At 39.7% G+C, this 24,891-nt stretch overlaps 1 protein-coding gene across 2 annotated transcripts in view; it reads right to left on the reverse strand.

Moving 5' to 3' along the window:
• The window catches only part of traf1 (TNF receptor-associated factor 1), a 55,927-nt gene that overhangs the window by 24,938 nt on the left and 6,098 nt on the right, over window positions 1-24,891 (reverse strand). For both annotated transcript variants that reach the window (XM_073052667.1, XM_073052666.1), the window contains exons 2-4: window positions 9,820-10,043; window positions 7,758-7,842; window positions 4,287-4,385 (exon numbers count right to left, since the gene is read on the reverse strand). In XM_073052667.1, the coding sequence (XP_072908768.1) occupies window positions 4,287-4,385; window positions 7,758-7,842; window positions 9,820-10,028 (393 nt within the window). In that variant the 5' untranslated portion in view covers window positions 10,029-10,043. The remainder of the gene's footprint in view (window positions 1-4,286; window positions 4,386-7,757; window positions 7,843-9,819; window positions 10,044-24,891) is intronic.

The raw sequence follows: 24,891 nt of genomic DNA on the forward strand, positions 1-24,891 counted from the left end.
AGCATGTCTGACTTCCACACCACATGATAAACTGTCCTGACCAACTCACCAGCCACAAGTGTCTGCTGGCTCTTGCAAAATCAGAATCGGAATCAGGTTTATTATCACTGTTCAAAGTAAAATTTATTACCAGAGTACATACATGTCATCACATACAACCCTGAGATTCTTTTTCCTGCAGCAAATCTATAGAATAGTAACTGTAAACAGGATCAATGAAAGAGCAAGAGCATAGAAGACAACAAACTGCTGAAATGCAACTATAAATAACGAGAGCATGAAAGCAAGATAACGAGTCTTAAAAATGGTATCAGTCGTTGTGGGAACATCTCAATAGATGAGTGTAATTATCCTCTTTTGTTCAAGATCCTGGTAGTAACTGTTCTTAGATCTGGTGGTGCAGGTCCTAGGGCAATTGTACCTTCTGCCTGATGGCAGCAGTGAGAAAAGAGTATGGGTTGGATGGTGATGATCTTTGATGATAGATGCTGCTTTCCTACGCCAGCATTTCACGTAGATGTGTTCAATAGTTGAGAGGGCTTTACCTGTTATGCACTGGGCCTAATCCACTATCTACTGTAGGATTTTTCATTCAAAGACATTAGTGGCTGTAAAGTCAATACACTTTCCATTACACACCTTAGAAGTTTGTCAAAGTTTTCGATGTCATACCGAATCTTTGCAGCTTTCAAAGGAAGTAGAGACACTGTCATTCTTTCTTTACAATTAGATTTATATGATGGGTCCAGGACAGGTCCTCTGATATAGTGATACCCAGGAATTTAAAGTTACTGACCCTCTCCACCTCCAATGAGGATTGACTCATGGACCTCTGGCTTCCCTCTCCTGAAGTCTACAATTAGCTCCATGGTCTTGCTGACATCGAGTGACCACTCAGCCAAATTTTCAATCTCCCCCCTGCATGCTGATTTATCATCTCCTTTGATACGGCCCTCAACGGTGGTGTTATCAGTAAACTTGAATACAGTGTTGGAGCTGTACTTAGCTGAGTGAAGAGGGGGGCTAAGCACACAGCCCAAAGGTGCAGCTGTGCTGATGGAAATTGTGGAGGAAATGGTTTTGTCACTGCCATACGTCATGAAATTTGTTGTTTTGTGGCAGCAGTGGAACATGGGCAAGACAAACACATTATTATAAAAATTACAAGAAGTTGCAAAAACAAAACCAAATAAATAGTGCAAACACCAACAGGCCAATGCTGAGACAATGTACGTAGTTTCAGCGTTGCACATTGAGAGTACAATGAATACACTCCATTGTACTGTGGACAATTGGTGAAGTGAGCTCCACCATATGACGCCACGCTGACGTGAGCTTGAGAGATGCTATATGCAAAAGGGACATTCATGTGACAGTGGAGATCTATTCTCAAACCTAATGAAAAAATCTGAGTTAATAGTGAAGATCATAGGAGATGGGGAAGTGGGTGCTGCACAACTAATGCTAGGCAAACTTCAGCCATGCCAAGATGAATTACAGTTCAATGCCTACATCAGTTTTCTGACAGCCACTGATTAACATGGAAGTAACTGCCAGCGTGAACAAAAGAGCTTTCACGAGCACGATGTGCATGAAAGTCATATGCAAACAAAGTCAATTTCTAGGCATTGGTGTTTTAACATTGCAAGGAAACAAGTTAAGTGAGACTATTGATACAGAGCCTATATAAAGTGTTCACCCCCACCTCCTTGGAAACTTTCATGTTTTATTGTGTTACAACATTAAATAACAATGGATTTAATTCGACTTTTTTGACACTGATTAACAGAAAAAGACTCCTTGGTGTCAAAGTGAAAACAGATCTCTACAAAATGATCTAAATTAATTACAAATATAAAACACAAAATAATTGGTCATGTAAGTATTCACCCCGTTCAAGTCAGTATTTAGTCAATAATTGCCTTCAGCTGCAATTACAGCCTTTAGTCTGTGTGGATAGGTCTCTATCAACTTTGCACATCTGGACACTGCAATGTTTCCCTATTCTTCTTTACAAACCTGTTCAAACTCTGTGAGCCTGCATGGGGATCATGAATGAACAGCCCTTTTCAAGTTCAGCCACAAACTCTCAATTGAATTGAGGTCTGGAGTCTGACTTGGCCACTCCACGACATTAACTTTGTTGTTTTTATGCCATTCCTGTGTAGCTTTGGCTTTATGTTCGGGGTCATTGTCTTGTGGGAAAACAAAGCTTCTTCTAAGTCGCAGTTCTCTTGCAGACTGGATCAGGTTTTCCTGTAGGGTTTCCATGTATTTTGCTGCATTCATTTTACCCTCTATCTTCACAAGCCTTCCAGGACTTGCTGCAGCAAAGCATCTGCACAGCATGATGCAGCCACCATGCCTCACAGTAGGGATGGTGTGCTTTCGATGACGTGTGGTGTTCAGCTTATGCTAAACATAGCGTTTAGTCTAATGGCCAAAAAGCTTGTCAGACCATAGAATCTTCTTCCTGCTGATATTAGAGTCTCTCACATGCCTTCTGGGAGATTTCATGCAAGTTTTTTTTCGACAGTGGCTTTCTCTTTGCCACTCTCCCATAAAGCTGTGATTGATGAAGCACCTGGGCAACAATTGTTGTATGCGCAGTCTCTCCCATCTCAACCACTGAAGCTTGTAACTCCTCCAGAGTTGTCACTGGTCTCTTGGTGGCCTCCCTCACTAGTCCCCTTCTTGCACTGTCACTCAGTTTTTGAGGATGAACTGCTCCGGGCAGATTTACAACTGTGCCATATTCTTTCCATTTCTTGATGATTGACTTAACTGTACTCCAAGGGATACTTAGAGACTTTGAAATTTTCTAGTATCCATCTACTGACTTGCGCTTTTCAATAACCTTTTCGTGGAGTTGCTGGTGTGTTCTTTGTCTTCCTGGTGTAGTTTCTGCCGGGATACTGACTCACCAGCTGTTGGACCTTCCAGATACAGATATATTTCCACTACAATCAATTAGAACACCTTGACTGCACACAGATCTCCTTTTAACTAATTATGTGACTTCTGAAACCAATTGGTTGCACAAGTGATATTTTGGTGTGTCGTATTAAAGGAGGGGGCAATATTTACCAATTATCGTGTGTTTAATATTTGCAATTAATTTAGATCACTTTACAGAGATCTATTTTTGCTTTGACATGAAAGGGTCTTTTTCTGATGATCAGTGTCAAAAAAAGCCAAATTAAATCCACTGTGATTCAATGCTGTAAAACAATAAAACATAAAAACTTCTGGGGGGGGGGGGGGGGGAGGGTGAATACTTCCTACAGGCACTGTATATAAAGATTGCATAAACAGTTCTATAAATATGAGGACCAAAGATGCACAATTCCAAGCTAATAATCAGAAAAAAATGCAAACAATGGATTTGTAGGTGCAAGAGACTGCAGATGCTGGAAGGTAGGAGACAACCTTGCAAGTGGGACATTGAAGATTAAAATTATTGGATGTTATGATAAGATTTTACAGCCTCTATAAAGGCATTAGTCTGACTGCATTTGGAGTATTGTGAGCAGTTTTGGGCCCCTTTTCTATGAAAGGATGCGCTGGCATTGGACAGAATCCAGAGGAGGTTCACCAAATTGATCTTGGGAATGAAAAGGTTAACATATGAGAAGCATTTGATGGCTCTGGGACTGTACTCACTGGAGTTTAGAAGAATGAAGGAGGAATCTCATTGAAACTTATTGAATATTGAAAGGTCTAGATCAGGGGTAGGCAACCTTAAGCACAAAATGATTTTCTAACATGTGTTATTCATTAATTTGAGGCAAAACATAACTAGATGTATTTAAATGGATAATTCCCCTATTTCAAGTTTTTTATGGCATTTATCTGGCCCACCGTCCGCTCAGTAATACGCGATCCGGCCCACAGAGGCAAAAAGGTTGCTGACCCCTGGTCTAGATGGACTGAAGGTGGGGAGGATGTTTCCATTACTGGGAGTGTCTAGGACAAAAGGGCATAGCCTCAGAATGGAGGTTGATAAGTTTCTGATTAGTAAGAGCATCATAGGTTGCAGGAGAGTGGCAGGAAAATGGGTTTGAGAGGGAAAATAAAGCAGCCACGATTGAATGGTGGAACAGACCTGATGGACTGAATGGCTTAATTCTTCTCTTAAGTTTTATGGACCTTAGGAAACAATGAGGCTCTTCACCAATCTTTTGGGACATTATATTAATTTCTTTTCTTCTTATTATGCTTTAATTTGACACCTGACAATTTCATTAAACTTCTAAACTTCAAATTTCACTATTTGTAAAACCCACCTCATAATTCTTCATTGTGCTTTTCCAGGTACAACCAGGATTGATGCAATGCACTTTCAAATCTAAGATCTCCTTGGAAACTGCAGCATCACTAAATATCTTTAAATAATAAAAAAAAATTCTTTAAACATCCTGAAACTGGTTTGAGAGCACTGAGTATGGATATTTAGAATGTTTTCTTCTGAATCAGCTCTGCAAAGGTCTTATGTAAAACAAAACAGCTTTTCATATTCAAACAGCCAATCATATTATGAATATTTATATATAAACCAGCTGAAGATTCCATTTGATGAAAATAACTATTTACTCTTTTGACAACAAAGAGCATTTATAATGTGGCCACCTTCAACAGAATTATTTTTACTTGCATTTCCTTAAAATATTCCCACAGCATACTTGCACATTTACATCTTAACTTTAGATAAAATTAAGGGAAATAATGAAAGAGTTTCTGTTTGGAAGAACATGACTAAAGATGACAGAATTCAAGATCTCAGTAGGTAAAAGTTACATGGCATGAATTATATACACAGGAGATTTCAGGAATAAATGAAACCATAACAGCAATTTTACATAGAAGAGTCAGACTTGAGTCAGAGTTGTACAGAACCAGGCTCTTTGGCTCACCAAATCCATACCAATCATCACACCTATCTATAATAATCCCTTTTGCCTGCATTGGTTCCTTATCCATCTATGCTCTACCCATTCTAGATCTGTCCAGTTACCTCATAGATACATTATTGATACTGCCTTCACAACCTCTTTGGGCAGGTCAGTCTAGAAATCAACTACTACACTTTGCATGAAAAATTTACCCTTCATGGGCACTTTAAATCTCTTCCCTCACTTTAAACACTCGCCCTCTAGTTTTAGAGACCCTTACAATGGGAAACAGACTCTGCCTTTCTACCCTATCTATGCCTCTCATAATTATATACAACTCTTAACACATCACCTCTCAGTCTCCTTCATTCGAGGGAGGGGAGTAAGTTCAAAGAATTTGTGCGGGGCAAGTTTTTTTTAATAAAACAAACCAGTGAAGTGCCTGGAATGCATTGCCTAGGCTGCTGGTAAAGGCAAACACATTAGTGGTCTTTAAGAGTCTCTTTGATATCCTCATTAATGTGCAAGAAATGGAAGGATACGAACATCATGTGTAGGCAGAAGGGATTAGTTCAGCTGGGCTTTTGATTACTAATATAATTAGATAGCTAAGACATTACGAGCTGAAGACCTTAGTTCTGTGCAGTTCTGATCAATGTTCTATATACTATATACAGTATAAAGCTTTCCTTAAACCAGGACAATTCAATTTTTTTTTCTTCCCAATAAAAAGCATTCTGTGATGCATACCACAAGACTGCTTAATAAATGTAGATGAAAGAGAGTTTTCTAATAATGAACAATATTAATTGGAAATACAAGAAGGTCTGCACAAAACACTGGAGGAAATCAGGTTAGGCAACATCTATGGAAAAGAGCAAACAGTTGATGTTTCGGGCTGAGACACTTCATCGGGGCCAATATTAACTGGAGCAATCAACCATCTGTGAATGGGTGAATTTATACCAATTGGAAATGGGTTACAGAAATATAATTGATTACTTGTTAGCTATTATCTATTATCTGCAAATATATGCATATCCAATTTTTAACAACATATATTTTTAAATAATTGCAATTTATAATGTCTTCCTTTACAATAGAAAGAGTGGAAGCTTTCAATAGCAGCTTGGGGCAAAGTTCTGATGTAAGTAAAATCAACTTTGGACAAGTATAAAGTTCACTGCAAGTTCACCCTTTTGCTGGTTGACGCTACCTCACAATCTTATATCAGCAGTGAAGCTTTTAAACGTTTCTGAGGGGACTTGAAATACTCCCAGAAATGCAGCTTGCTAACACAGAAAATAGCAAGCTTAGGGAATCCCTGTACCTTTCAAAATCCCTTTTATAATTTAGAGTGTATTATACATGTAATGATGGGCAACAGGATGTTTCCACTCTGAAAATATTGAAATTAAACCCAAGTCTGTATTGTGAAGAGAACTTGAAAAGCTTCCTGTAAAGACTGAATGAATATATTTCCTGCCTGCATTGAGCAGTGCAAGAATTCTTAGTAAAGTTACCACAACGTACTTGGTCTTTACAAAGAACTGTTCTGTGATATCAGTGTGAAGAGAATGGAAATCTTTTTTTTAATTGGAAGCCAATGTGTGGTATATGTATAGGTCTTATCGCCCGTCATTTCATTCACATTTTGATGACTATGCGGAATTAGTGATATTTAATTATTAACATTAAGAATTTTGAGACACTTGGGTAATTACTAAAGATAGAACTGTGTTTTCATAGAGCTTAAAATATTAATATCTACACATTATCTAAGGCATATATGTCAAACTCAAGGCCCGCGGTAGAATTATCTTTGGCCTGCGAGATAATATCTAATTACTATTAAAGCTGGCCCCAGTAATCGAAGCGCCTATGGCGTATGATATGGCTAATGCTGAGTTTATTCAGGTACCAGGTTTTCAGGGTTTTTAGTGTTTATTCGGCAGTCTTCTTCATAAGAAACGGAATTTGTAAAGTGAAACACTTTGTAGTTATAGCAGAGACTGAGACACATGAGAGCAGGCTGAAAAAACGGAGGCAACGAAAGCTGCGTTTGCACGCGTCCGACTGATCCGGCCCGCATGAAGCTGCATTTTGCTCAATCCGGCCCGTGACCTAAAATGAGTTTGACACTCCTGATTCTAAGGACTTTCAGGATGTAGCTGATAAGTTGCTGCCACACAATTGCATCTTCAGAATTTCCCACATGGGAAGTTGTTGAATAATTCTTTAAACTAAAGCCTGTTTCACACTCCTTCCATGAGAAGTCTCCAAAGATTCACAGTACCATTATAGGCTGTATTCCTCATATATCTAAGTAGCTATATGATTTTTAAAAAAACAAATGGCATTCAAATGAAATAAGAATTCAAATCACTAATTGCTCCCTGTCCCCTGAACTACTTCTGTAAGATTTTTTTTGGCTTCTTGTTAGGCCTGGAATGTTAGATATCTGTAGAGGAAAAAGGCCGGCTAGTGGTATAGTGGCATCCACACTGGACTTCAAGTGAATCTGGCTGGCCCCTTGCACACTTTCCATCTGTTCTGGGTCGACTGCCAAGCTAGCAACTCGGCCTTATAAAAACCAGACAAAAGTGCTAAAGGAATGGCAAGGAATGCTGCCTGATGCATCATGAGGCATGGAAAAGGAACAGTAGGGGGAAATAAAGGTCAGAGGACGCCAAACACTGAAAAATGATCAAAATTTTTAAAACATCCCAATCATTAATAAATGGCAATCAGTACAATTAACATCACAAAAGTAATTCTACCTGGTTTTACATTTTTTCCCTGTTTTAGTCAGTACCAAAACTGCTAAACAAGTTTTTGAATGGATATTACAGTAAAATTCCATACCTTTCCCAAAGCCAAAATGCTATCTTCATTTACACTCTGTGGGTCATCTTCCTTACATTTCTGACAAACTGAACTTTTATTGTATCTGTTCAACAAAAGAAAAATATTCCTATATAAATATTTATAACAAGCCTGTATTGGAGCAAAGATGAGAATAACCCAAACAGTGGCACAGTAGCATAGTGGTTAGTGTAATGCTTTATAGTGCCAGTTGTAAGATCAGGATTTAATTCCCACCGCTGTCTGTAAGGAGTTTGCACGATCTTCACACAACTGTGTGGGTTTCTTCCAGGTGCACTAGTTTCCTCACATATGCCAAAGACGTACGGGTTAGAAATTAACAAGTTATGGGCAGCCCCCAAGTGCACTGACACTTGGGGGCTGCCCCCAGCACAATTCCCAATCTGTGTCAATCGTTGACCCAAATGACACATTTCACAGTATGGCTCGACGTACAAGTGACAAATGAACCATAGAACATTACAGCACAGAAACAGGCCTTTTGGCCCTTCTTGGCTGTGCTGAACCATTTTCCTGCCTAGTCCCACTGACCTGCACCTGGACCATATCCCTCCATACACCTCTCATCCATGTACCTGTCCAAGTTTTTCTTAAATGTTAGAATTTTTCTTAAATGAAGCTAATCTTTTTTCTCTTTTTCCTTCACAAGTGCTAGCTATTTAAAGTTATTATTGTTACCTCTGATCAAGAATGAATTTTCAACAATGCAGGCTTATAAAGGTAAATTAGAGAATTACAAACAGCTTGAAAGGATGCAAAATATAGAAATCTCCCTTCAGCAATAAACTTGCGTTTTCCAAAACATTTTAGTTTGCAAACTGATGAGTTTTATTGAAAGTGCATCAAAATTGCGTCAGCATCTCAAAGTACCGAATCAACTGATTAATACAAGTAATATAACATTCAGAAATTACACGAGTGGTCAAGTGGTCCCAACATTTTCTCAGTGAAAGCCCCACTTGCTGAATTCCAGTAAAATCAACACCTCCTCATCCCCTCAATAAATCCCCAATGACATCTAGGACTGCTCCTTTCATGTTCTTGGGACTGTTCTGGGGATTCTCAGGACCTGTTAGAAACCCTACAGCTGGGATAGTTGCATGATTTAATTTCACTTATTTCAGTGGAGTTTCCAAATTAAATTAAAATATAGTTAAAAGGTTACAGTTTGAGGGGTTATGATGCCCAAAATGGGAACCTCTGGTGTAGCCAACAAAAGGCATTGCATTTACATTTATCATTTTTTAGGGGGTAGCACACAAAATATTTTGTTTATATTATTTTATACATACACAATTCATTAGTTCTTATTTATTCCTTCTCATTCTATAAACACAGGAGCTTCTGCAGATGCTGGAAATCCAGAGTAATACATACAAAATGCTGGAGGAACTCAGCAGGTCAGGCAGCAACTATGGTGAGAAGAGTCAACGTTTTCGGGCAAGACCCTTCATCCGGACTGACGAGGAGGGGGGGGGGGAAGAATCCAGAAGAAGATGGTGGGGGGGGGGGGAAGAGGAGGAGTACAAGCTGGAAGGTGATAGATGAGACCAGGTGAGGGGGAAAGGTGGGTGGTGGGGAAAGAGAAATAAAGTAAGAAGCTGGGAGCTGATTCATGGATGAACTACAGGGCTGAACAAGAAAGAACATGATAGGAGAGGAGTGTGGATTAAGGAGAAAGTGAAGGAGCAGGGCAGCCAGAGGAAGGAGATGGGCAGGTGAAGAGAAGAGGAGAGCCAGAATGGGGAATGGAAAAAGAGAGAAGGGGGAGGGGAGAAACATTGATTCTTTATTCATCTCCATAGATACTGCTCAGTCAAGCATTTTGTGTGCGTTCCTTCTCAATCTGTCAATTTATAAAATAACTGATACCACAATACCAATGTAATGACTAGACTGTTGAAACAAATCTTTTCATAAGTCTATTTTAAGCAAATAATTGGCTAGCTAACAAAAGATATTCTTCTGCATTTTCTGTGCAATTACTTTTAGTCAAGTACATAACGTATAAAAATAATAACTGAAGGTTTGAATTACTTACTTGATGATCCACTCGACACACGCCCAGCAATATCGATGGCCACACAATGTTTGGTATGCCTTCTTCAGGACATTTTTACAGAAACTGCACAGGTACTTCTCCTCCGGCACATCATCACAGATATTTTGTGGGAAGCCAGAAGGCAACTCATTTTCATCAGGTGACGGTGGAAGCCCATTGCATATAAACCCGTTGGATTCTTGAGCCATTAGAAACTATGCAGCCTAGAGTTTCCAACCAAAAAGTAACAAGGTTTCTATTAATGTCTGTCGGCTGACCAAAGTAACAAGTGTCAAATGAGAACAAGTCAAGGGTTTAAGCTGCCTGAGGAGGAAGAGTAAACTTATAGTTACACTGTGTTTAAAAACTCCCTGGTTATGACAAATCTGGAAATTTGTAACTTGTTTATACTAACCATATCCACCTACACTAACAAAATAACAGGGTTTCCAGTAAATGCTAATTGGTTTGTCACAGAGTTTCAATTATATCATCACAACAAAATGAAATACATGCACTGGTCACATTATTAGGTAATCCCTGTACCTATTAAAGTGACCATTCAGTGCATCTTTGTGGTCTTCTGCAGCTGTAGCTCATCCACTTCAAGGTTCAACATGTTGAGCGTTCAGAGATGCTTTTTTGCACACCACTGTTGTGTCACTTTTTTTTTGAATTACAGTCACTTGCTGTCAGCTTGAACCAGTCTGGCCATTCCCCTCTGACCTCTCTCACTAACAAGGTATTTTTGTCCACAGAAGTGCCACTCAATGATTTTTCTTTTGTTTTTTTCACACCGTTCCCTATGAACTCCAGAGACTGCTGTTCGTGAAAATTCTAGGCGATCATCAGCTTCTGAGACGCTCAAACCACCCTGTCTGGCACCAACAATCATTCCACGGTCAAAGTCACTTTCTCCCTCATTCTGATATTTGATCTGTACAACTGACCACATCTGCATGCTTTTATGCAACAAGTTGCTGCCACATGATTGGCTGATTAGATACTTGCATTAATGAGAAGTGTATCACTATAACAAAATGAATGCACTATGAAATATTTCATAAATACAGCGATTAAAATAACACAATGTGGAACCTACTCTGATGCTCCTGGCATTAAATTCCATTAAACGGAAGGTTAGTTAGGAAGGTTCAATCGTTAGGTATTAATATTGAAGTAGTAAAATGGAGTCAACAGTGGCTGGATAGGAGATGCCAGAGAGTAGTGGTGGATAACTGTTTGTCAGGTTGGAGGCCGGTGACTAATGGTGTGCCTCAGGGATCTGTACTGGGTCCAAAGTTGTTTGTCATATACATTAATGATCTGGATGATGGGGCGGTAAATTGGATTAGTAAGTATGCAGATGATACTAAGATAGGTGGCGTTGTGGATAATTAAGTAGGTTTTCAAAGCAGAGAGAGATTTAAACCAGTTAGAAGAGTGGGCTGAAAGATGGCAGATGGAGTTTAATGCTGATAAGTGCGAGGTGCTACATTTTGGTAGGAATAATCAAAATAGGACATACATGGTAAATGGTAGGGCACTGAAGAATAGAGTAGAACAGAGTGATTTAGGAATAATGGTGCATAGTTCCCTGAAGGTAGAATCTCATGTGGATAGGGTGGTGAAGAAAGCTTTTGGTATGCTGGCCTTTATAAATCAGAACATTGAGTATAGGAGTTGGGATGTAATGTTGAAATTGTACAAGGCATTGGTAAGGCCAAATTTGGAGTATTGTGGACAGTTTTGGTCACCGAATTATAGGAAAGATGTCAACAAAATAGAGAGAGTACAGAGTACAGGGAGCAGGTTCGATATTGTCATTTAAAGTAAAATTGGATAAGTATATGGACAGGAAAGAAATGGAGGGTTATGGGCTGAGTGCAGGTCGGTGGGACTAGGTGAGAGTAAGCGTTCGGCACGGGCTAGAAGGGCTGACATGGCCTGTTTCCATGCTGTAATTGTTATATGGTTAAATTCATTAGTTGATAGAATAAGATAGATATCTATTCAGTGCTGTATAAGACTCTTATACAGACCATATAAATAAATAAATCAGGTTTATCATCACTCACATCATGAAATTTGTTATTTTTTGTGGCAGCTGTACAGTGCAATATACAAAATTACTACAGTACTGTGCAAAAGTCTTAGGCACCACAGATATAGATACAGGAATTTGAAGCTTTCATTTAATTTCAACAAATGGACTTAAAGGGAACATAAGCACACCCCAGGTCCTTCACCTCCCATAACAGAGGGCTAGGCAAAGTTTCATGCAGTATCTATTCAGGTTGAGTTGTATGCAACATGTGAATTTTGTCCTCCAATCATGGAAAATTTTACTTTGATATGGTTATATGGACTCAGAATGAATACACCACAGTTGTCACCAACTTCATTAAGATCTGTGTGGATGAGTGTGTACCTTACAGAATATAACGGATATGTCCAAATCAGAAGCCATGGATCAACCAGGGGATTCATAGTCTGCTGAGGGCTAAATCTATGGCATTCAGGGTACAACCATGGAAGGTAAGAGTGAAAATACAATTCTGATTAAAGCTACATAGGAATCGGGTGCAAGTCAGCTTTGGCAGGGTTTGCAGGCCATTACTTCTACAAAACGAAACCTAACATCGTCACTAGCTGTGATACTTCATTCCCAAATGAGCTCAATGATTTTTATGCACTTTTTGAAAGGGAGAATAAAACTACCCTTGTGTGAATTCCTACAGCATCTGGTGACCCTGTGATCTCTGTCGTGGAGGCTGATGTCAGAATATCTTTCAAGAGGGTGAACCATTGCAAGGTGTCAGGCACTGATGATGGAACTGGTAAAGCACTGGAAACATGCCAACTAACTGGCAGGCATGTTCAATGACATCTTCAAACTTTCACTGCTTCAGTCGAAGGTTCCCACCTGCTTCAAAAGGATGACAATTATACCAATGCCCAAGAAGAGCAGGGTGAGCTGCCTCAACGACTATCACCCAGCAAGGACCAGGACCTGCTGCAATTTGCCTATTGCGACAATAGGTCTGCAACAGATGTAATCGCACTGGCTCTCCACTTGGTCTTGGAACACCTGGGCAACAGGCTGCTGTTTATTGATGACAGCTAGCATTCAACACAATCATACTCTTAGTGCAAACTCCAAATCCTGGGTGTCTGTACCTTCCTCTGCAACTGGATCCTTGACTTCCTCACTGGGAGACCACAATCTGATCAGAAATAACATCTCTTCACTGGCCATCAACATTGGCACACCTCAAGGATGCCTTCTTAGCCCATTGCTCTACTCTCTCTATACCCACAACTGTGTGGCTAGGTACAGCTCAAACACCATCTATAAATTTGCTGATGACACAATTAGATTGTTGGCATAATTTCAGATGGTAACGAAGAGGAGTACAGGAGCAAGATAGATCAAACACGAGGAAATCTGCAGATGCTGGAAATTCAAACAACACACACAAAATGCTGGTGAACACAGCAGGCCAGGCAGCATCTATAGGGAGAAGAACTGTCGACGTTTCGGCCCGAGACCCTTCGTCAGGACTAGATGAAGGTAGTTAGCCCTGATGAAGGGTCTCAGCCCAAAACGTCCACAGTGCTTCTTCCTATAGATGCTGCCTGGCCTGCTGTGTTCCACCAGCATTTAGTGTGTGCTGCAAGATAGATCAGCTGGTTGAGTGGTGTCACAGCAACAACCTGGCACTCCATGTCAATAAGACCAAGGAATAGATTGTGGACTTCAGGAAGGGGAAGTCAAGGGAACACACACCAGTGTTCATCGAGGGATCAGCAGTGGAAAGGATGAGCAGTTTCAAGTTCCTGGGTGTCAACATCTCTGACCTATCCTGAATCCAACATATTAGTGCAGCTACAAAGGCACAAGAGCTGCTATATTTCATTAGGATTTTGAGGAGGCTTGGTATGTCATCAAAGGCTACCAAATTTCTACAGATGTAACGTGGAGAGCAATCTAACTGGTTGCATCACCGTTTGAATGGAGGGGCCACTGCACAGGATTGAAAAAAGCTGCAGAAAATTATAAACTCAGCCTACTCCATCATGGGCACTAGCCTCCCCAGCATCAAGGACACCTTCAAAAGGGATGCCTCAAAAAGGCAGCATCCATCATTGAGGAGCCTCATTACCCAGGACATGCCCTCTTCTCATTGCTACCATCAAGGAGGTGGTACAGGAGCCTGAAGATACACAAGCAACGTTTCAGGAACAGCTTTTTCCCCTCCACCATCAGATTTGTGAACGGATAATGAACCCATGAACGTGAGCTCGCTTTTGTTTTGCTCTCTTCTTGCAGTACTTACTTAATTTATTATTTATGTGTGAGATGATATTCACGGGTTTACGGACTGTTCAGAAATCTGACGGTGGAGGGGAAGAAGCCATTCCTAAGCCTACAACCAGAATGGGGAAGTCAACAACTGCGTAAATATTTCACAAATTAGATAGCAAGTTTCTGGTTAAAGAAATAATTGGTCCTGCAATCCCACCATGGCAGATTAAATCACAGATTGTATGCAAAGTATTTCCAAAATGGCAAGATTGTGTGTAAATGGTTAGACTAATCTTAACAGAGGAACCGCAGTAAAGGACAAGGATAAGCGACAGAGCCAGGCTCAATGATTAATTTTACTGATAACAGTATGGGGTTTACAAACAAGAAGATCTGAAGCATTGCTACATCCACTTGCGGCAGATATAAACAACAACAAAATTCATAATATCTTATAAAATGCAATTACATAAAGTGCGCTGGGTCTCTGGAAATAAAGTCACACTGTCACAACTCATTTCTGAATTGAATATTTTACGTTAATTCTAAAAGAGAAACAAAGGAAGCTCCAGCAGATGCACATTATGAATAGAAATACTGAATCTAAAGTGGAATGTAGTCTGATTTCAAACACTGAACCTAGCTCAGAAAATCGTTACCTCCAAGTCATAGTTTCAAGAAATATCCTTTCCCATCTCTCATAAAATATTCTAGACATTAAACGTAATAACGCAATTGCCTTAGTGAAATTAAAGATTAAGACTGGTTTCGTTCTGTTTTGTCAGTTTCAGATCTTAGAAAAGAGAATTAGGAGGCCTCAGAATAAAGAACTAATTCCTATTTTCAGTCAAATGACAGCAGACAGATGATTAAAAAGACTCCTCTTGTTAAGACATAACACAGCATACTGATTTGCAGGATATTAAACAAGAGTGCTTTGTGATACCTCTCAGTGTTTAATATCTCCAGATTTATTGTCCAAATAGCTGTTCCTTACTTACATGCAAATGTTAAGTTTGTTTCACTTCCATTTTTCTCCCCCCCCCCCCTTAACAATTTTACAATACAGCTTCCTGAAAATTCATTACAACGTCCAAATACTTGGTAGTGCATGAAGTAAGTTCTTGGCAAGTTTACTTTGGAATTAGATTCAAAATTAGCCCATGTCAATGGAGTCAAATTGCCATTTATCTTTTATAAGAAATTTGGTGAATGGATCAGGACAGCATGAAGCCTGATGTTTCGTGATAGATCATGGAACAGATTACCGGTAAATGGCTAATGTTACACAGGTAACTGACAGTTAAGCCATAATTTTTGTCTAGACTGAGGTTAATGGCTGTTTGCCACTAAACTTTACCACACAGAATTCTAATTAAAAGAATTAACTCCAGGATTCAACAAGTTCTGAAACAAAAACATCTGTTGAAAATACTCTATCCTGTCCATCAAAGAGAGACGCAGAGTTTTAGCTCAGATGGCCAATTCCTAACATGACATTGCTAAGCTAGCGCTGTATTTCCAGAAAAAGTCTCCAGATATGCAACTTACTTTCTGAACTTCCTTGGAGTCTGAAAAATAGTGTACTAAAATAGTCAACCGTTTCAGAAAATTAAGATAAAGAAGCAAATTATCTGCCTTATTCTGCCTGGTGGGAACATTTTAACAATATAGTTTGTTTATAATGATGTGGAGTCTAATGACAACCAGTACCTAAAGATTAGCTGTATTTGTCATATATACAGTGCCTATATTCAGTCCCCCTTGGAAGTTTTCATGTTTTACAAATTTGAATCATAGCAGATTAAATTTGGCCTTTTTTTTTACACCGATCAAAAAAAAAGACCTTTGTGTCAAAGCGAAAACAAATCTTTACAAAGTGATCAAAATTAGTTAAAAATATGAAACACAAAATAATTGATTGCATGAGTATTTACTCCCTTTAATATGACACACCAATTCATCACTGTTGCAGCCAATTGGTTTTAGAAGTCACATAATTACTAGTTAAATGGAGATCTGTGTGCAGTCAAGGTGTTTTAATTGATTGTAGTGAAAATATACCTGTATCTGGAAGGTCCAATTGCTGGTGAGTCAGTATCCCGGCAAAAACTACACCAGGAAGACAAAGAACACACCAGCAACTCCATGAAAAGGTTATTGAAAAGCACAAGTCAGTAGATGGATACTAGAAAATTTTCAAGTCACTGAATTTCCCTTGGAGTACAGTTAAGTCAATCATCAAGAAACGGAAAGAATATAGCCTAGAGCAGGCCATCCTCAAAAACTGAGTGACCGTGCAAGAAGGAGACTAGAGAGGGAGGCCACCAAGACACCTATCACAACTCTGGAGGAGTTACGAGCTTCAGTGGCTGAGATGGGAGAGACTGTGCATACAACAACTGTTGCCTGGGTGCTTCACCAGTTGCAGCTTTATGAGAAAGTGACAGTTGAAAAAAACTCACATGAAATCTCAGCTAGAGTTTGCCAGAAGGCAGGAGGGAGACTCTGAAGTCAGCTGGAAGAAGGTTCTATGGTCCAATGAAACCAAAATTGAATTTCTTGGCTATCAGACTAAACGTGATGTTTGCCATAAGCTGAAAACTGCACATCATCAAAAACACACCATCCCTACCATGAAGTGCAGCAGTGGCTGCATTTTGCTGTGGGAATGCTTCACTGCAGCACGCCTGGGAAGGCTCGCGAAGGTACAGGGTAAACAGGGAAATCCTGCAGGAAAACCTGAAGCAGCCTGCAAGAGAACTGCGACTTTGGAGAAGATTTGTTTTCCACCAAGACAATGACACTAAGCATACAACCAAAGCTGCACAGGAATGGCCTAAAATCAACAAAGTTAATGTCCTGGAGTGGCTGAGTCAGAGTCCAGACTTCAATCCAATTGAGAATTTGTGGCTGGACTTGAAAAGTTCACTCATGATCCCCATGCAGTCTGAAAGAGCTTGAGCCGTTGTAAAGAAGAATGAGGAAAATTGCAGTGTCCAGATTTGCAAAGTTGATAGAGACATATCCACACAGACTCAAAGCTGTAATTGCGGCCAAAAGTACTAAATCCTGACTTGAAGGTGGTGAATACTTATGCAATCAATCCTTTGTATCATATGTTTGTAACTAATTCAGATCACCTTGTAGAGATCTGTTTTCACTTTGACATGAGTCTTTTTACGTTGATCAGTGATTTAAAAAAAGCCAAATTAAATAATTAAATCCACCATGATTCAACATAAAACAATAAAACATGAAAACCTGGGGGGGGGGGGGAATACTTTTTACATACAGTGAACTGCATCATCAACCAACATACTCTGAAGAGTGCTGGGGGCAGCCCACAAGCGTCCCCTTGCTCTGGCACCAACATCTCATGTCCACAGCTTACTAACTCTACCCTGTACGTCTTTGGGCTGCAGCTGGAAACCATGCAGTCATGGGGAAAAAGCACAAACTACCTACAGATGACAGTGGGAATTGAACCTGGATTGCTGGCGCTGGAATAGTGTTACGCTACCCGCTACGCTACAGTGCCTCCCATATCACTTGGAAAGTATCAGTTTCATAACACTACACATCTGGGATTTGCTTCAGGGAACACACAAAGGGAATTAGTTGCAAGAGCCAGAAAAATCTGTCTCATTGCCCATTTCAGTTTTGGTTAGAAAGCTCCATATTCACATGGCCACTCTCACATCTTAAAGGCTCTGCAGGATTCTGGCATGCACAGCAGAGAGAGCAGAGCATTGATCCTTAGCCTGGTGCTCTCCTTTATTCTCTGTAAAATGACTTTGAAATAATATTATTCACACAATCGATAATGTGAGAGAAGAGTACTGCACAGAAACTTGCTCTTTGGTAAATCTCATTCATGCCAAACTACTAATCTGCCTAGTCCAATTGGCCTGCACCCGAACTTCAGTGCATATTAAGCACATAATCATTTTTCTTTAGAGGAAACATAGACATCCAAATTTTAGCAATGTATGAGTTCCAATACTAAGTGCCTTCTTCCCCCCCCCCACAAACATTCCATTGTTGATACTTTTTCCAGGAATCATACCAAGTAATTCAAAAATATTTTCCAGCATGGGTTTAACTGAGCTATCTGTAACACAAATGACCCATATTAGGAATGTTGCTTGATGTTCCAGTTTTAGCTCTTATAGCCATGGCAAGTCTCGGGGGTGCAATAGATCTTAGAATAATCTCTTAAGTGTGGTTAGCTATTTCTCCTCCAGATTCCTTCACCATTTATCAAGATTTACATTCTCCAAAGACGAAACAGTTATAGTAGATTTAATTTTACAGCCAGAGCTTCATGGTAGCAACTGTTCATCTTAACTCTCTGCAAAACCATAGAGAGATTTTTATTTACTGTTCACCTGCGTAATTAAGCCAGTTCAAGTATTTTAACCCAACAATAAATCCAAGCATATTTCATTTGGAACATTTATCTAATCCACATAAACTCACTTCACCCATACTATCATAAAAACCACTTGAGTCAAGCAAAAGTAGACAATTTCTTGCATACTAAATCTTGCACAATACGAATTCTTATTTCTCAGATTCCTTCATCCTCTGTTAAGATCTACATTCTCCAAAGACAGAAGCAGTCTTTTGTCTTTAAATACTGCTAAATATTAATACTGGTATTAATATTGTTATAATACTGACTATACAGTAAATACCAATTAATATAGCAATAATAATCATCTGACTATACACCATTTAACAATAGATATAGTTCCAATCTAGGAATGATTCTCCAATTACCAACTTCAAATGAAAGCTGTAAAGTCTCATCATTCTTAAAGGATTTTTTGCTTCAGTAGATTACAATTTTCTAATTAGAATGATACATTCTCCCTATAATTTGTACTTTGTTACTTATGAATTTTTGATTCATGTGCGAATTTATCCTCCTAAAAAAAAAATCACAGAAGTGATTAACACCTATACAGTGGATTCCGGTTAACTGGGACACATTGGGACAAGTACATTTTGGCCCAATTAAGTGGCTGCTCCAATTAGCCGAAGTTTTAAGGAAATAGTTATAAAGAGGCATTTTAAAAAAGGCAAACTACCATTTAACTGCGTAACAAATTGGGTATTTAAATGAAATACAGAACAAATTAGAACACTATCAATACTATAAAGCTGTGTATTAGTTCCAAATAGTTACCAAAGGAGGAATTCATCCAAAGTTTGGTGCCCTGTACTTTCTTTTTGATTGACTGCAAATGAACAAACTCAGTGTGGATAATGGACTGCCTTTTGACAACTGCAGCCTCCAAATCTTCATTTTCATTGTAACATTCAAGATGCTTGCAGGTACCTTCTGATTCTTCATAGTTGCTAACTTGTTCAAATAGTGAAATCATTTCATTTTCACTCCCAGCCATTTCTGGCACCTCCAAGTCTGAATGCTTGAAACTGCAGTGAGCAAAACTTGTCCTACTGGTGTGGGACAAGTTGAGGGAAGAGTTCAGTGAGGGAGTAAATGAAGTCGTGAAGTTACCCCCTCCAGGTCAAGAGCCTGATGGCTGAGGGGTAATAACTATTCCTGAACCTGGTGGTGAGTTCTGATGCTCCTGTACCTTCTTCCTGATGGCAGCAGCAAGAAGAGAGCATGTCCCAAATGGTGGGGGGTCTCTGATGATGGATGCTGCTTTCCTGCGACAACAAAATTCCGCGTAGATGTGCTCAATGGTGGGGAGGCCTTTACTCATGACAGACTAGACCATATCCACTATTTTTTGAAAGATTTTCCATTCAAGGGCATTGGTGTTTCCATACCAGGCTGTAATGCAGCCAGTCAATATACATTCCACCACACATCTATAGAAATTTGTCAAAGTTTTAGATGTCATGCCAACCCTTTGCAAGCTGCTAAGGAAGTAGAGGTGGTGTTGTGCTTTATTCATAATTGCACTTACATGCTGGGCCCAGGACAGGTCCTCTGAAATAACAGCGGTAAGGAATTTAAAGTTGCTAACCCTCTTCACCTCTGATCCCTTGATGAGGACTGGCTCAAGGACCTCTGGTTTCCTTCTCCTGAAGTCAATAATCAGCTCCTTGGTCTTGCTGACATTGAGTAACAGACTGTTGCTGGCTGCACCACTCAGCCAAATATCCAGTTTTCCTCCTATATACTGATCCCTCACCACGTTTGATTTGACCAACAACAATGGAGTCGTCAGCAAACTTAAATATGGCATACAAACAATATATTTACAATATTAATCAAATATTAAATTCACAACATTCCTCCCTGCTTAGCTATAAGCTCCAACTTGGTGTAGAATGTATCTCAATTTACATACACATATACAGTATAGTATATAATACAACCACTATATGGACATCCACAACATAGTAAATTTTAAATATTCCCATTGAGGCCTCAAAGATTTAATCACTGTGCAGGATTTCAGGTTTTCTTACTCTTATGGGATAATATCTTTCCTGACTGGTGTGTTGGGGGGGGGGGGGGGGGGGAGCTTGGCAGATGAGGCGTGACTGTGAAATCATCTCAGGCTCTAAGGCCTTCTTCATAGGAGCCAGCTCTGGGACTTCAGGAAATGGTTCTAACAGTTCGAGATACCCCTTTTCTCCTTTCTTCTCCACAAAGTGCTCTTGGCATCTTTTGGATGTGTTGGCATCCTGAACGGTGCACGGCAAGCTGCTCAAACTGGTGATCTGTCCCAGACTACCAAAGCTTTGAGCTAGCATTTTCCTTTTGACCACACCTAGATGACTAGTACGTAGCTCCTCCAGCACTTTAACTCTAGCTTGGATGGTAAAACCCTCAATCCCCATGTTAGGTAATTCTGTCAAGGGCAAGTTCATCCCGGCGTTTGTAAAAATGGGGAAACTGGGATTTCTGATTCACATTCCAGCTATTTTAGGTGACCTGGTAGACCTGAGACAGTGTGGGGTCTTTTCTGGTTTCCCTTTGGATCATCTGTGCTCTAATAGGGGCACCTTTGATTTGTATTACATCAAAAGAAGTTTCCTCTTTACAAGTATTTCCTTTTCCAAGGGTAAATGGAACAATTCATCATCACTTTCATGATTAGTCATCCTCTTGAATCTGATCCTCCATGAAACAGAGCTTTCTGTGATTGAAAATGGACACTAATTGCTTTTGTTTTACCTTGTTCTAGCTTAATGCACTGTGTAATGATTTGATCTGTATACACTGCATCTTGGTATAGTAACCAATGACAATAATAAACCAAAAACCAATACTGAAATCAACTGAACAGTTCCATAAATTAGGTAGCCCCACAATGAGCACAACTGATAAAAGACTAGTATTTTTAAAAATGAAGTAGATCACTACATCACATTGAAAAATAGATCAAAGCTTTGCCTCAACTTGTGGGCAGAAGGAGAATGGAAGTGTTTAGCAAGGGACTGAGGATGTCCACTGTCCATCAAATATTAATTACATCAAGAGCAGAGGCAGAGAGAATGAAAGCCAGAGAGGCAAAAGGGGGAAAAAAAATGCAAACTTTTGATCGCTGCAACATTTTCCAACATTCTTCAATTATATAATCTTGGCATTCACACCTCAGTCATTATTTATTGCTAAAACAAAGCTGGAGTTGCTAGAACAATTTTTCCATGATTAGAACATATATAAAGTTAGAATTAATACCATAGAAGTCAGCCAAAATGTGGGAACAATGGCATCTATCAAACTATCCACACCCAACTGAAGCTGAACAAAAAAGCACATTATTTGGCAGTACAATAACGTTGTCCTTTTATAAAATTTGTATTTGCAAAGAATTTTCATTTGTGCAGCAACTTACTTTAACATAGAAAAGCATTCAAAGTGGTTCACACAAGCACAATCAGATAAACATCAACGCCTAACTTAAGTTGTCTTGGAAATGGAGGTGGGAGGTTAATGGAGTCAATGATTTCAAAAGTTTATACATAGAAAGCACAAGAAGTGTGAAAAAAGATATTTATATCAGAACAGCAATATATCATTAACAGACAAAAGTAAACAAGATCAGTTTCTCTAACTTTTTTCCAAAAGAGAAAACTGACAAACATCCTAAAATTAGCCTTTAATATTTTGAAAAAAAAACTTGAGTAAAAAGATGACAAATACTGTGAGTTGATCATGCTTTCTTGTGCTAAATGTGTATGTAGTACCATCTACAATCTGCCAAAACTGAATTTACAAAAATATGTCGCCATTTTTTCAGCACAGATTCATGGCTAAAATATAATCAGTATGCCTACCATCAGGAGCAGCACACAGCCATAAGTCCAAGACATAGGAGCAGAATTTGCACATTTCATCCATCGAATCCACTCCACCATTCCATCATGTTACTATCCCTCTCAACCCCATTCTCCAACCTTTTCCCTGTAACCTTTGACACCCTTACTAATCAAGAACCTAACAACCCCCTCTTTAAGTGTACCCATCAGCTTCATCATGAGCACCAGCCTCCATGGTATCCAAGACATCTTCAAGGAGTGATGCCTCAAAAAGACAGCATCCATCATGAAGGAACCCCATCACCCAAGACATGCCCGGTTCTCATTGCTACCATCAGGAGGGAAGTACAGGAGTCTGAAGATACACACTCAACGATTCAGGAACAGCTTTTCCCCTCTGCCATCCGATTTCTGAATGGACATTTAACACTACCTCACTACGATTTTTTAAAAAAAATGTTTTTGCACTACTTATTTAACTGCGTAATATATATACACTTATTGCAATTCACATTTTTCTCTATTTTTATGTATTGCATTGTGCTGCTGCTACAAAGACAACAAATTTCATGACATATGCCGGTGATATTAAACCTGATTCTGATCTGTAGCAACAAATTTCACAGATTCACCACCCTCTGGCTAAAGAAATTCCTCTTCACCTCTCTTCTAAAGGAACATCCTTGTATTCTGAGGCTGTGCCCTCTGGTCCTAGACTCTCCTGCTCTAGGGAACATCCCTTCCATGTCCACTTTATCTTTGCCTTTCAATAATTGGTAGGTTTCAATGAGCTCCCTGCTCATTCGTCTCATTCTACAGCGAGTATAGATATTGCAGCTGCTGCATCATTGCCACAGCAAGAAGTCTGTAGAGTGCTGCCAATGGAAGAGGTAGACAAGGCTGCACAAGATAAGGAACATTTGGAGATTATGGAGATTGCTGGGGGAAGATGGAGATATAATGGTATTCTGTCTCTTGAGCTCCTTGATCTCAAAATGCAGTGATGGAGAGGGTGGGCTGAATTGTCTGTTTCTGCCACATATATTCTCTCCTGCTTTCTTGGAATACAGCGGATTATTCATCATAAAAATAATTAGATAATATTTGCATGATACAATGGGTCAGAACTTGATATTTTTATATACTGAAATTCACTTTTATTCATAATAAAACAGTTACAAGAATAAACCATACAATGCCTTTTCATTCTCACATTCGCAGTCAATGCATTAGGCAATGTTTTATTACATTCCTCAAATCCGCTAGGACTGTTCCCACTCATGTGGTCCCCCAGGGTGGTACACTACTAAAGTAACTGAGGGGCTTCCTTGCTCAACCCAGCCCCAAACTTGATGCCAGAGATAAGCTACTGACATGTGACAAATAGGAACCTCTCTCTTCTGAATTCACCAGTGTCAACTTATAGTTTAATGTCTCACCAACTGTCAGTGGGGAGAAACTCCATTGTGGATCTAATGTGGCTGAGGTGGAATAAGCCCCACCTACATAATGGCTGAGTGGCTCAACATCACAATCCAGCTCTGAAAAACCCAGTGCAGCGTGGCTGAGAAGTTCTAGTCTCCCAGATGCAGACAGGGACACCAAACTTCATGGCACTTCAGTCAAGGAATCCTGGTAGCTCAGTTTAGAACTGACAAGATTTCTGAACAAATTCCAGCCAATTTACAACAAGGTAGGTAAAAGGAGAGTTCAAGACTGAATTTTGTTTGGAAAAAAAATGCACTGAATCACAAAGAGCTATGGCACAAATCAATTATGATCTTATGGCGGCACTTTGACAAGACGGTTGTTGCTGGCTCACAAACCCTAGTTTGATTCTTATTTTGTCATCCTTGAATGTTTTCCCATGGGCAATCTATATCCCAAAGATGTCCTAATCGGCTACCATCAATAACACCTCACACCATAAGACATAGGAGCAGAATTAGGCCATTCAGCCCATCAAGTCTGCTCCACCATTCCAGCATGGCTGATCCCGGATCCCACTCAAACCCATACACCTGCCTTCTTGCTCTGATGCCCTCTGATACCCTGACCTATCAGGAAATGATTAACTTCTGCCTTAAATATAGGCATGGACTGGTCCTCTACTGCAGTCTGTGCAGAGCATTCCACAGATTTACTACTCTCTGACTAAAAAAAGAATTCCTCCTTCCCTTTGTTCTAAAAGGTCACCCCTCAATTTTGAGGCTATGACCTCTAGTTCTGGATACCCCCACCAAAGGAAACATCCTCTCCACATCCACCCTATCTAGCCCTTTCAACATTCGGTAGGTTTCAATGAGATCCCCCCACATTCTTCTAAATTCTTCTGAGTACAGGCCCAAAGCTGCCACACACTCCTTATATGTCAACCCCTTCATTCCCAGAATCATCCTTGTGTACCACCTCTGGACTCTCTCCAATGACAATATGTCCTTTCTGAGATGTGGGGCCCAAAACTGTTGACAATACTCTCAGTGCAGCCTGACTAATGTCTTACAAGG

The sequence above is a fragment of the Hemitrygon akajei genome, chromosome 7, assembly GCF_048418815.1.
Source record: "Hemitrygon akajei chromosome 7, sHemAka1.3, whole genome shotgun sequence".
NCBI lineage: Eukaryota > Metazoa > Chordata > Chondrichthyes > Myliobatiformes > Dasyatidae > Hemitrygon > Hemitrygon akajei.